Here is a 15,000-nt window from a genome sequence, read left to right on the forward strand (position 1 = left end):
ACCTTAACTTTTTGAATTAAAAAAAAAGAGGTTTTACTTTTGGAGCGATCTTCTTGTAACAAAGCGTTCTCCGGACATTTATGCACAGTCATAGTTCATCGTTCGCAAACGTGCATTGAGAAATGCGGCGATTACTGTGTCAATCGCTTTGATGCAGATTAGTAAAATATCAATATTTCCCTAAATATACGTCACAAAATAATGAAAATCGTACCATCAAAGGGTTGCTTTAAGTTTGATTATTTTCAAAAATTATATTCAAATTCATACTATATTCACGTTGAGGCATTTTATTTATTATCAAAGAAAGTTTACTGTCCATCGCTTTATTACCGATTTCTTACAGTGCAAAAAAAATCAGGCGAATAAAGGCAAAGGATAGTTGCTGGACTCACAGAAGTATTATCCATACAAAATTTAGCCACGGACCTAGAATGGGATCCAAAAACCTTGGCTGTATTCTTGAACAACCCGAACATCAAATCAAGAAAAATAAGGTCATCAGGAGAAACCTTTTAGATCGTCATATTCGGAAAATCCGTATTCGGAAAATCTGTAGGGAAGTTAACCGAAACACAAACAAAACCAATTCTTTCGTTTTTGCAAAAGCTGGAATCGCTCCAAGATCCAGGCATGTCCGATACAATGTGTCGAATGAGATTGAAAGGAATATCAAACTTCTTTCAATGCCTCCATTAAGCAAACAACATAGGGAAAAACGAATGTCTTGGGCACAGAATTACATGAAAATGGATTTCCAACAGGTCCTATTTAGGGATTAGGCCAATCTTACTCTTGACGGTGCGGATAAATGGACCAAAGTTTGAAACCCGAACGGAACTCCGACCCTTTACAGAGTTCATCACCATCAAGGATGTAGAGACATCATGTTTTGGCCGGGAATCATAAGGAATAAGTTGATTGGATCATTCCGAGCGCCAGAGGGTGTCAAGCTTACCAGCAATGCGTACACGGCCTTTTTGTCGACATGGCCAGATGACCTATCATTGTTATGTCGCTTTCAGATGATTTTTATACATGACAATGACAACCCCATTCTGCTTGGAGCCACTGCGTCCTTCCTTAAATCTATGGAATTCGTTGGGGAAACTTTCTTGACTTTACCACCGTGTTCTTCACACCTTAATCCCATTGAATATCTCTGGTCAATATTAGAAAGTGGAGTTTGTGAGGGAGGAGAGCAATTTACTTCAAAGGATGGCCTGCGGAGGAACATTGTTGGTGTTACTAGAGCCATAACTCTTTTTAAGATCAAAGAATTGACTTCCTCGGGGGACAAACCGTTGTTTTTAGTTAATTAAAAAAATGGTGGATATGTCGATAAATAATTCATTTATATGATGCGCATACTTAGGATTCGTTTTTTATTATTATTCTTTGACAGAAAAATATAATAAAAAATAAAGTTCGCAAGATAAGATATTGTATTTTTGACTAAAACATTTTAAGAGACGAAATTGGATATACAGGGTACTGCAATTTGGATAATATTTGTAATCTGTTCTCGAACAGAAATTTGGCAATTAAGGGGTCAACGTTCAACAATTTGACCTTTGAGAACTCTACCAAACTCCTCCGACAATTTTGGGTCTAAAAACTTGAAATTTTAGATCTAGGTTTCGTGGACATGGATCTAACTTAATAACTTAGTTTGATCTCAAAACAATAAATGTTAAAAGGTCATGATAGACGTAAAAGTTTAAAAAAAAGTTTGACCTCTGCGGTTTTTACCAAATTACCCAGACAAATTCTGGTCTAAGGATTTGACATTTTATATAAAGGGTATTCAGAGATGATACAAGCTTTTTAATAGGTTTGGGTCAAAAATTTGAGCTACCAATATATAAATGCATGTATGTATGTTTGCATGTCTGCCCAAAAATGTTGACAGAGGCGACGGATTTTCACAAGATCAGTATCGTCTTGAAGCTTTACCCTTCAGATGACAACTACCGAAAAATTGGCTAAAAACATTAATATCTTCACCCTCAACTGAGCACTTTTTAACACGAAGGGGTTGCTTTTTTCGCCGATATTTTCGAAAGTCATGCTCTCTTTTCGATTGTCTAGTCCTAATGTAAACCCAGGTCACTTCCGGTTTGTCGGTGGCCATAATAGCGAAGACGTTACATTTTTCCGGTTCTTTTCCTCCTTCGCGGTACGGGTTCGAGCCTGCCTTCTTACTAACACTTTTTTTTTTGCTCAACACACACCTCCAAACACCCGGGAACCCATGCTAGTATATATAAAAGTGAAAGTGTATGTGTGTGTGTGCGTGTGTGTGTGTGCGTGTGTGTGTGCGTGTCTATGTCTGTGTACATTTCCCTACGCAATAGCTCTGTCAATTTTTAGTCTACAGACTCAAATTTGATATACAGGGTATGGAGATGTGGAAAAATCTTTGTAATCCGTTTTCAACCTGAAATTTCGCTGTTAAGTGGTCAAAGTTAAATGATTCGACTTTTGAGAACTCTACCAAACTCTTTCGACAATTTTGGGTATAAACACTTGTAATTTTAGATTTAGGTTTCTTGGACATGAATCTAACTTAATAGCTTTATTTGAGTCCAAAACAATAAATTTTAAGAGGTCATGATAGGGGTCAAAGTTAACAAAATTGAGTGCATTTTTTTTCTTCTTACTCAACATACACCTCCAAACACCCGGACGACGCCGGGCTCCCAGACTAGTATATATATATATATATATATATATATATATATGTTGACGAAAAAAGGCCGTTCGTCGCATTGAAAAGTTATGCAATAAAATCGTTTCATTATTTATCTCTACCAACAGCAGTCATTTTTTAGTCAAGCGTATTTATTTTTTATGCCGTGGTGGCTCAGGTGACGAAGTAATCGCATTGCATGCATGCAAATTACTCGTGTTTTTAAATCATGTGTCTGATATGTTCTACTGATGCGTACAGATGAGAGGTACACTCAGTATTACGATTTTGGCATTCATAGATTGTGTAAGCTGTAGTTGTTGCTTGTGGAAACTCTCTCTCTCTCTCTCTCTCTATATATATATATATATATATATATATATATATATATATATATATATATATATATATAGTTTATGTAAGATGTTGGTTTTCCATTTAACTAGCGCATCCTCCATTCTGTCTCTATATTTGTCTAAATATTATGTTCATGCTATTAAGCAACGGGAAAAGGAAGTGTTAAACTAATCAAGTCAACGTCCATGTCGTCGGATGGTCCGATTCTAACGAGGATCAACATTGGCAGAATGCCGATCAAGCAGCTAGATAACAAGCCAATAAAAAATATCTGTTCTCTCTATCTGTCTCTCTATCTCCTTCTTTCTCTCTCTCTTTCTCTCTCTCTCTCTCTCTCTGTCTCTCTCTCTGTCTCTCTCTCTTTCCCTTTACATTTATTCCGCCCTATCATGGAAAGGATATTTCAGTTGGTGTTCGAAGCCATCGCCGTCCCACACACGCACGATCATTCCTTTTCTCGTACACACACATTAAACGAGTGATTCGCATTAATCGACGTTTTGATTCCAATGCAGTCCGGTTTTTCCCCGGGAAGATAAGACAAGATGGCGACCATGGAAATAATAAAAGACAGAAAGAAAACTGATAAAAAATTAAGAGGAAGAAAGTAAGAGCACAAAGAGTTTATAACCAGTCCGTTGGCTTTTGCTAAAATAATCATTTAAAATCAGTATAAAGAAATAAAAGTTGTACATATGCATTTATATATATATATATATATATATATATATATATATATATATATATATATATATATATATATATACTGATATATGTACTGATATATATATGTGTATATATACTGATATATATATATATATATATACTGATATATATACTGTGATATATATATATACTGTGATATATATATATATATATACTGTGATATATATATACTGTGATATATATATACTGTGATATATATATATATATATATATATATATATATACTGTGATATAAATATGTATATATACTGTGATATATATATACTGTGATATATATATATATATATATATATATATATATATATATATATATATATAATTTCCTACACCACGGTGGCTTTTTATTTACGATAATTGACGTTCGGCAGTGTTTTATTGTTCTCAATATCTTTTATTATATTTTTAGGAAACATGTTTTAGTAAATCAAACCACAACGAAACAAACATTTAAAAAAATAGTACGTTTAATCCATTACAAGCAACGCAGATAAAGAATTCGACAAGGAAAATATATATGACAAATCTCGTTATTTTGCTCATATAAAAATATTACCAAACTCCTACTTACAATGGCTAATATATATATATATATATATATAAAGGATAATGAGGATTAAAGTCAAATAAAACCGATAAAAGGATTATTAAAATATTAGAAGCAATTAGATTAAACTCTAGTGTAACCCGGGGAAGAGTATTTTAAAATAATGAAAAATTAAAATAATGTAAAGAACTAATTAATACAAACAAATTTATATAGTATTTAATTAGTGAGAATGCTTATTGAGATGAGTATTATTTATTCATTGATTTATTTCGGAATATGAAGCCCGTGGCACAGTGGATATAGACGTTGAAGCTCTAAGGATAGCACTGTCTGAAGACGAGCAGAACTTTTTACTCAGAAGTGCACGACTGTGGAACTCTCTTCGGTTTGCCTGTTTCCCATCTGACTACAACTTGGATTTCTTCAAATCCAACATAAACAAATTCCTGACAAACCTCCCCCTTCAGTAAGACACTATATCAAATCTCCAATACTAATGATTACTATAATACTATCTCATTGATTACTGTAAACGCAATAACCCTTATCCCTGAGTGGCCTCCGGGCCTTGATAAATGGTGACCGCCATGTAAAAAAAAAAGAAAAAAAAGATAGTGGTTTCAATTCTACCCACAGCCGGCCCGAGGATTAGTTGGCCAAAAAACGTGATAGGACGGCAACAACTATGGAAGGGAGGAATTATTGAGAATGCAATTAGCATATTCGGAGTTCCTATCCCGTCCCGGTAACTACCTGGCAACGGCCAGAGGAATAGTTGGCCGATACGACGACAAACAATAACTAAGAAAGATGAGAGAAATTTATGTCATTAAGTTGGTGCAAAAATAATGTCGCTTCTTTTTAAGTTTCCCGTAAAAAACGACATTATTTTGGTACCAACCTTATAACATAATTGTCTCTCATTTATTAAATTTATTTATGATTATTATTAAATTTATTTATTATTAAATATTATATTTAATTGAAATTAAACATTTAAGAACATGATAAAAAGTATATTAACTATATAGGCCGTATTAAATAAATGAGAGAAATTTTTGGTATAAGGTTGGTGTAAAAGTAATATCGTTTTTGACGGTAGACTTCAAAAACGACATTAGTTTTGCACTAACCAAATATTATATGTAATGAAAATTAAATAATAAACATCATGATAAAAAATAGATAAAATAAAAAGGTATAAACAGAATTCTTTTAATATAAAATCATAAAGGAGAACATTAATAAACTAAGAGTAGATTATAAAAATATCGTTGGCCAAACCATTTCAACTCGGATATTTACACCAAGAAAAACGCTTGCATACAAACACACAACCGCGTATATATTAGTATTGGGACGATTAATTAGAATCAGGAATCGGAAAAATCGGAGCTTTTTAGGCCATCGGAATCGGTATGGGAATCGGAAATATTTTGAGCTTATTTTCCGATACCAAAACCGATTCCTTAAATTATCTTTTTAGTTGATTTGGGTTAAAGAAAAACTTTCCACTGCTTGCAGTAATAATAACATAATAAACATTTATTGATTTAAACTTCCAGTAAGATTGAAATCTCTTTATCTCCCCCACCCCTCATAAGTGTGTTTTTATCTTTGTGAAAATATAGGCACATTCAAAATGTGTTTTTACGATAATCGGGACTAAATGACACTTTTATAGTTACATATCAAGAGATTTGTTAAGAATCGGAATCGGTAACTGTATTGGAATCGGGAATTTAGTACGGAATCGGTAATTGTATCGGAATCGGGAAAAACGTTGGAACAGTCTCATCATTAATATATATATATATATATATGTATATATATATATATATATGTATATGTATATATATATATATATAAATTTATTCGTTTCTTCAATAAGGATGATACATGAATTAGGGGTGTAGGATAAGTAATGTATCTATCACTAGACATCGCATCCCTATTATGTTACCTATCATCTTTTGTATGAGACGCATTAGGCTTCGAAATACCATAGTATAAATAGTTTTACTTATTCTACACCTCTAATTGATGTATCACTCTTACTGAATACACAAATAAATCTATATGCATTAGTATATATTTTTATATGGCCGTTTTCTTATTTTATTGATGCTACTATATAAGCTGTAAAGCAATTTGTTGAACTTTGCATTATTCCGATAATTTTACTCTTAAAGACAACAACCACTATGGAAGGCACTAATCATTATGGATACAGTGACAGGACTCATCATTACTACCCCATCTCGGTTAATCACTTGAAGAAGACCACAGCATGAGTTGACCGAAATGTGATGAGACAACAACCATTATAAAATGAGGATAACAGTTCGCAAAAAAAAATATATATATACAGTTTTAATATTACTTTTGTAAAAAATTATTTCTTCTTTTTTTATTATATATTTTTTATTATTGCTATATTCTTGTATTTGACAACCATATTTTTTTTTCGGCGACCACAATGTTTCTATCTATTAACATACAATAAATAAACATGTGAAATAAGGGTTAATATAGTATTGTCATCTAGTGACAAAAGAATTCGTCATTAAAACGTGGTCAGAACCGGTCTTTTTAGCTCATTCCTAACAAGTGAGCAGTTAAAACACCTGCCCATCATTTGAAGGCAATACAAAGAAGGGATGTGAAACGTACCTGTGCAAGGAAGAGAGTAAGTTTTATCCATATTCTCGCCTTCTAAATAACAATTGAATTTTTGCTGCCAAAATTCTTTAAACCATGGATTGCGACTGTTGTTGTGCGGTCGTAAATTGAGAAAATGCCGATCAAAATAACTGATTGGCGGCGAATAGAGTTTTATTGATATTCCGCCCGCGGCTTCTTCCATGTTGTGTTTTACGACGTCCGGTCTTGTTGCCCAACCATCGCTGCAAAAAAAAAAATAAGCGAAAATTAAATCGTATGAAAAATTAATTAAAACTCTAATATTTACGGAATGAATCTTTCTCTCTCTCTCTCTCTCTCTCTCTATATATATATATATATATATATATATATATGTATATATATATATATATATAATATATATATATATATATATATATATATATATATATATATATATATATATATATATATCCCAGCTGTTATAAATATCTCACTGGCACAGTTTATTCAAATATGAAACGAAAAGTTGTCAGTCGAGTAGAGATCACAAAAGCTATCAGTATTGAACGCAATCTCTTGCATGGACGTTGAACCACAGGGAAAATTAAATGAGAAGCTTTTTCAGTCATGTCGAAGTCGTAACAATAGGAATGGACCAGGCTACCCTCCTAGTGACATACGAATCTCCGTATACAAGAACCTCTCTTCCTATTCAGAAGGAGCCTGGCTGCAGTGAGAGAAGGACTATACGATGAAACGCTGCTTTGTCTGCCTTCTCCTGCTTAATCGATGCAGCCTGAAAGTTCTTACAGAATACAACAAATAATGCGAAGGACTGTAAAATAAAAATGGAAACTTATAGTATATCGACATACATTTTTTAGCATGGGAGTCACTACTTATCAAGGCCCTAAACCTATTAGAGGATAAGAATTAATGAGTGTACGATAGTCACTGTGACGTAAGCGTATTAATAATTATTGATAGAAATGGGGGGGGGGTAGAAATGGATTATTTTATGATTCTTGGGAGAGTAGTTCAAGGAAAAGAAGATTTGTTCGTCGAATCCACGTTTAGATTTAAGCAGAGATAGGAGTGGTATAAGTGCTGGTGTCGTTGTAGCTAGACAGATGCTTTTTGCGCAAGTTTCACAAGAGGGAGTATAGATTGAAGCTCAGAAGGGCACTTGCCATGAAAATAGCAATAGAGTTACTTGAAAGACATGCAAATAACACCAGAATCTTTTTCTTGATATAAAAATTGGTTGTATGGAATAATTTTTAGTGGAAATTCGAGGGATAATCTATGGTAGAATTAAGCATAATTTTATATGGGGGCGATTAACGACCGATATTTCTGTTGCTTTGTTCATAAGTGCTCGAAGTAGTTTTAATATAGGGTTCTTTCTGTAGGACAATTACAAAAGAACTCGTCTCGTTACAACCACTGTCAATAATTTGTATTCTTCTCTCTATGTACATAGTACTAAGTGTATTTCTTTCGAAGCACATTAAGCAAATGCGTAACTTCATAAGCACATGTTCTTCCAAAGTACAATTTATCTCGTTTTTTTTAATCCTGTGTTATCAAATTGTTATCGAGGCGTCTTCTTAGATCATCAAATTTTCAACCATCGTCTCCACCAGACGTTGTCTCGTCCTCAACCTGATACGTTTGCAATCTCACTATGCACACACACACACACACACACACACACATTTCGTACCGGTTTGATTGATCTGTGTTGGTTAATTTTAATTCTTGTGTGCGGGGCGTTTGCTTAGTTGGTAGAATGCTTGCCTCGCATGCAAGAGGCTCGGGTTTCGAATCCTATGTTCGGATGTGTCCAACTGATGAGCCCAAATGAGGGCGAAACTCAAGTCTTAGACTTCCTGTTGTTGACTGTCATGCCTCTTGTGGGCTGCGACGTTGTTTGCCTGTGGAATTTATTATATATATATATATATATATATATATATATATATATATATATATATAATGGTTGTATCGATTGGTTTCCTATATGCCAATCTAATGTAACACGCGTGATTAATATAGAGCGCTCAATGTAGTACAAAGTTGGTATATATATAGGCTGCTTATCGTACAGAATTATTGGTTGCATATGTGCATACAGGTTTCGGTGTTTTATTAGATGTTATGGCGTAGTTTACGTTCTGGAAGAAAGCGGGGTGTAAACTTTGTGATTATGAGCAGTAGTTATCTGGGGGAGGTGTGGTAAAGGAAAGAGGTAAGGGAGGAGGGGGAAGTATCATTTTGTGTGGTTTAGTTAGCACTTTTGGGAGGTATTGGTATTATTTTAACTTTCCGGTTGTTTATTGACCTACCTTTTCGCTTTGATCTGAAGTAATTTTACACTCTTATCTTCGCTATTCGCCTATCTTATTTTTTATGGTTCTTTTCTTTTTCTTTTTCTTGTGGGGACTTCATTTTCATATACACCATACTTTCTTCTATAAACAAATGTAATTTTAACTACCATTTCAATATCGATTTTTTTTGGGGGGGGGTCTGATGAAGTGTTATCCTTGAATTGGGATATACACTGAAACATGTATGCATATATGTAACCAATAATGTTTCTATAATAAACAGTCTATATATGAATATATATATATATATATATATATATATATATATATATATATTGTGTCATCTTCAACAATGATGATTGCGACAGCAGGAAACCTTAGTGTATGAAGGTATATAAAATGAAATAATTAGTATTTATATTCATACATATTTAATTACGTGTATATATATATATATATATATATATATATATATATATATATATATATAATATAAAGCTGAATGTATGTGTGTGTATGTGTGTGTGTGTCTGGTCACGAATAGGCTCCTATATGGTTGACTATTTTAAAAGAATGATTACATATAATGATAGAATATGTATCGAGACACAGGAATTGATATGTTTGATCTGGCAGAACGGTGGTTCATTAAAATTGTGGGGCAGCGATCGCGCCTGGTCCACAAAGTATGGAAATAAAAAATTTAAAAATTAAAAAAAAACGTTTACAAGTGTTTTTGATATAGATGTACATATGAATACTTTGATAATATGTTTTAACTTAAATAGGGATGATATAATAAAATTGTGGGGTCTGCGTTTGCGCCTGGCCTCCATGGAATGGACAAACTTTGATAGACTTTTCATATCTATTCCATGATCAAAGCTTCTTGCTTAGAACTGCACGTCTGTTGAATTGTCTTCCGTTTTTCTGCTTTCCATCCGTCAATAATATGGTTGTCTTCAAGTCCAACGTGAACAATTTTCTGATGAGCCGTTCCACTTAAGTTAACAAATTTACCGAACCTCCATTACTATCGATTACTATATTGTCCTTTTGACTAGTGTACACCCTTTAACCTTATCCTTGACTGACTTATCGGCCTTGATAAGTGGTGATGCCTATGTAAAAAAAAATCTGCGTAAGTATACTTTGATAATTATGTTTCAGTTTAAAGAAGTATTGTATAATAAAATTATTGGGTGTTCGTTCGCGCTTGACCTCCATAGAATAGAAATATGTCACAAAATTTAACAAGGTTTTTTAATATAGATCTACAGAATATTGTGATAAGTGTCTCAGTGTGAACAGGTATGGTATAATAAATTATGGGGTTTATCTATTTTATTTTTACTTTCATCATATTTTACTTTGGTTTTGATACCCCCAATTTCGAACCTATCTCTTTACAACCCTTCCTTTTCATAACATATCATACTTTCATAAATCAGAATCTATTTTCTGTGGGCTGTTTTTGAACCCAGTCAACGACGGGTACTTTTGCTAGTATATATATATATATATATATATATATATATATATATATATATATATATATATATATGTATACGCATCTACTTTAATATAAGTATGCATACACCTGGATAGTTATTCTTAATGGTTTCTTTTAATTTTACTGTTTTGTTCGGACAATTTTGCATTTAATAGAAGACATTTTATAAATTTATAAATATTTACCTATCGTTCGCTGATCGTTCCGGAAAATTGAAAATCGATTAGTTTTTCAATCAAAAAGTGGAAATTGCTTCGACATCTCGAAAACGTTAAGTAAAAATATTAAATTCTTTCTAAACAGAATGTTTCTCTCTGCATTAAAGCATAGATGAACACACACACACACATACACATACACACACAAACACACAGGCATTCTCTCTCTCTCTCTCTGTCTCTATCTCTCTCTCTGTATATATATATATATATATATATATATATATATATATATATATATATATATACTTTTTTGGAAGCGTTTTGAATCTGTAATAGTATAATAAGGAAAAAAATGTATGTCACTGAAAATTATTTTGCTAGCAAGTCAATTAATTTCCTGCAATTGTTGAATAAATTTTCTTCCATAAATTCATCTTTGTCCAAATACTATTTCAGAGATCAGCAGTTGTTTAACATGAAACACTGTTTCAGGGATTTAAAAACAAAATGGAATATTAAATCATAGTTCCCCAGCAGTGTAGCTACAACACCACGTTCCTTAAACATAAGATCAATATTGTTACGGATATTCGATCTCTTTTTGTTGGCTCCAAATTAATTATGATAGCCTATCCATGTTATCAAAAAATTTTTCCTTACCTATTTCATCTTTGCATTGCAGTATTATATTAGAGTGCCGAAGCAACGCAAGATAATCCCGATCAATTATTATTATAACAATTGTTAAATGTTATGTAGAAGAAAATATTCAAAGAAAATGTTTTAATAGAAAGGAATGTTACAAAACAATTTATTCTAGTAAGGTGACATAATGAGATGGGAGCTTACACGAATGTTGCAGTTGCTGATAGTCAGAATTGGAGAGAAAAACATAGTTGAATCCACACAAGGAGTCGATCCGAGCGGTTGTAATGGCTAGGAACATGCGCGGAAGCGAATGGTTCAACGCCTATCTAATGTAAAGAACGTAGAACTGTGTGCAATTTGCAATGGGGAAGTAGCGGAAATAAAGTTGCTGAAAATACAATAGAGACCTCTGTTTCTTTGAGTAGGGGGGGACGAGTTTTCTTGCAGCCTTTCTAATACAATCAAAACGAAGAGAATATGGTTAAATAATGATACAACGGTCCCATATAAATGAAATAATTTATATTTACGAGGTTGTTTTATTTATAGCGTTAAAATAAGTCCATTTATACTACTTGTCTACTTATTTGTTATATATTTAAATCTTTATTTACATGTAGTATCTGTACATGTATTATTTTTTTAATTAGGAGAATTTAAAATAATATGAACATATACACGGTTTGTTTCTTTTTCTTTTATATCATTCATATACGCTAGTGTTTGAATATATTGTTAAGTGGCAGTTTTAGTCATTTAGAACTCCTTTAAAGCTCCACAGCTCACTCATAATAATCCTTAATACATAATAACTTAAAACAAAATAAATAAAGTAGTACGCCCTAAAAAAATGTGGGCGAAAAACACGTAAACAAAGGGCAAATAACTCCTTTCTTATAATAAGATCTAAGGGAGCGAAAAAAAAAGCAATTAGTACGGAATCGCTAATAAAAAAATAAAAAATAAAAAAAAATAAAAATTCGACAATCTTGCGTTTATAGCCATCAAAATCGTGCATAAATGTTGACAAATGGCTCGGTTGTTGCGTGGTAACACACTGGACTACTTATCGAGCGGTAGTAGGGTCGACCCTAGTCAATTAAGTCTAGCTACCCCGATGAGGAATAAACTCTGAAACATGCATATATATAGATAACTTACATTTATGCACATAATTATTAATAAATAATTAAATCTACAATATAAAGCTGAACGTCTGTGTGCGTGTGTCTAATCACGCGTAGGCTCCTATATGGTTGACTAATATAGAAAACTGATCACATATAATGATAAAAGATGTATCGAGACACAGGAATGCGTATGTTTGATCTGACATAATGATCATTCATTGAAATTGTGGGGTCTGCATACGCGCCAGGTCCACAAAGTATGGAAATAAAAAAATTAAAAAAAAAGGTTTACAAGTGTTTTTGATATAGATGTACGTAATAATACTTTGGTACGTCTGTTTTTACTTAAATAAGGATGGTATGATAAAATTGTGGGATCTGCGTTCGAGCCTGACCTCCATAGAATGGAAATATGCACACATTTAATAAAGACTTTTCATATCTATCTGCGTAAGTATACTTTGACAATTATGTTTCAGTTTGAAGAAGTATGGCATAATAAAATCATGGGGTGTTGGTTCGGGCCTGACCTCCATAGAATAGAAATATGTCACAAAGTTTAACAAGTTTTTTTAATATAGATACACAGAATATTGTGATAAGTGTTTCAGCGTGAACAGGTATGGTATAATAAATTATGGGGTTTATGTATTTTTGCTTTCATCACATTTTGCTTTGGTTTTGATACCCCCAAATTCGAAGCTATCTCTTTACAACCCTTCCTTTTCATAACCTATCACGTTTTCATAAATCAAAGTCCATTTTCTGTAGGCTGTTTTTGAACCTAGTCAACAACGGGTACTTTTGCTAGCCTCTCTCTCTCTCTATAAAAATATATATATATATATACATATATATATATATATATATATATATATATAATTTCTTTCGGATATGCCCACTCTTCATTGCTTAATTGAGAAAAATAATAACATTTCGATTCAAATCAAATATAACGTATTTAATGTTACAAGAAAAACATTCCTTTAAAACGATCGGGTGATCTTACTCTGTCTGAATAGCAGGAATATATCTTAAAAGACAATGGTTTGTAATGAATGTAAATTATAAAAAGGGTCAATACATAAAAAACGGAAAAAAAACAACATTGAAAATGAATAGATGAATAAAAACATATGAAGACTGACAACTACAATGTTGCGAAAGGCTTCTAATGTATGAAAGGAAGTGATTTTACAATTTTCGTTAGACTTGCTAATGTGCTAAAATGACAGGCGTTGTAATAATGATGGAGCGGCACTTTATAAGACGTTTAAGTGTATATCATTATCACTATGACAATATCGTTGTAGAGACTTGATTATATTGCTTTTTATTTAACAAGAAATACATATATATTGTCGACATTATCTAACAATCCATCACATTATTTCTCTCTCTTACTATATATATATATATATATATATATATATATATATATATATATATATATATATATATATATATATATATATATATATATATATATATATATATATATACTCGCTGTACCCGGCCACGCGTTGCTGTGACTCAGTTTGTTAAAATGGACAACATTCCTCGAGAAAAATTGCATTTTGTTCGTTTATTTACTTTTATTATTTTATGCAATTTTTTTAATCAATAAAAGTTGTTATTTCCCCCCCCCCCAAAAAAAAGATTAATTTTTTACCATAAATTATTTTTTTTCAGGAAAACTTGCACTTTTTTAAAAGAAATTTGGCAGTAAACGTTTCTCTTTGAAAACGGATTTTTTTATTATAAAAAGAACAGATGAATGCTTTACATGAACACTGTAAATAGGTGACAGTACACAAAAGTTTGATTCTTTTTTTCAAGCGAATGTACAAATTATTTCTTTTTTTTAACAGATGTTAAGAAAATAAACAGAAAAATACTTCCATCATTAATTATGCAAAAAATAAATAAAATGTTGATTTAGTGATTCAACATTATGCTTATAAATTACGATAAAACTTGCTGAGTATGCGCTGTTTTACGGTTGTTGTAAAAATGGAGCGGACACTTAAATTTCACTCCGTTTTAATCTTTCTTAATTTTTTAATTGTGCCTCCCAAACGAATATAATCAAAACAGTAACATTCAACAATTGTACTTTACGTATATAAAACACAAAATATTTTTTTTTAAAAAGTTAATAACGAAAGGGAAATAATTCCATTTTTAAGTGAATAAGTCAGTTTGGTATATCTTTTTGTTATTTTACATAAGTCCAGCTTACCATTC

General features: G+C 32.0%; 1 protein-coding gene across 2 annotated transcripts in view; it reads right to left on the reverse strand.

The window, feature by feature from the left end:
* The window catches only part of LOC145241433 (metabotropic glutamate receptor 1-like), a 704,312-nt gene that overhangs the window by 146,158 nt on the left and 543,154 nt on the right, over positions 1 to 15,000 (reverse strand). For both annotated transcript variants that reach the window (XM_080104383.1, XM_080104384.1), the window contains exon 3: positions 6,996 to 7,228. In XM_080104383.1, coding sequence (XP_079960509.1) covers positions 6,996 to 7,228 — 233 coding nt within the window. The remainder of the gene's footprint in view (positions 1 to 6,995; positions 7,229 to 15,000) is intronic.

The sequence above is a fragment of the Euprymna scolopes genome, chromosome 20 (genome assembly GCF_053919585.1).
Source record: "Euprymna scolopes isolate OS-2025 chromosome 20, ASM5391958v1, whole genome shotgun sequence".
Lineage (NCBI taxonomy): Eukaryota > Metazoa > Mollusca > Cephalopoda > Sepiida > Sepiolidae > Euprymna > Euprymna scolopes.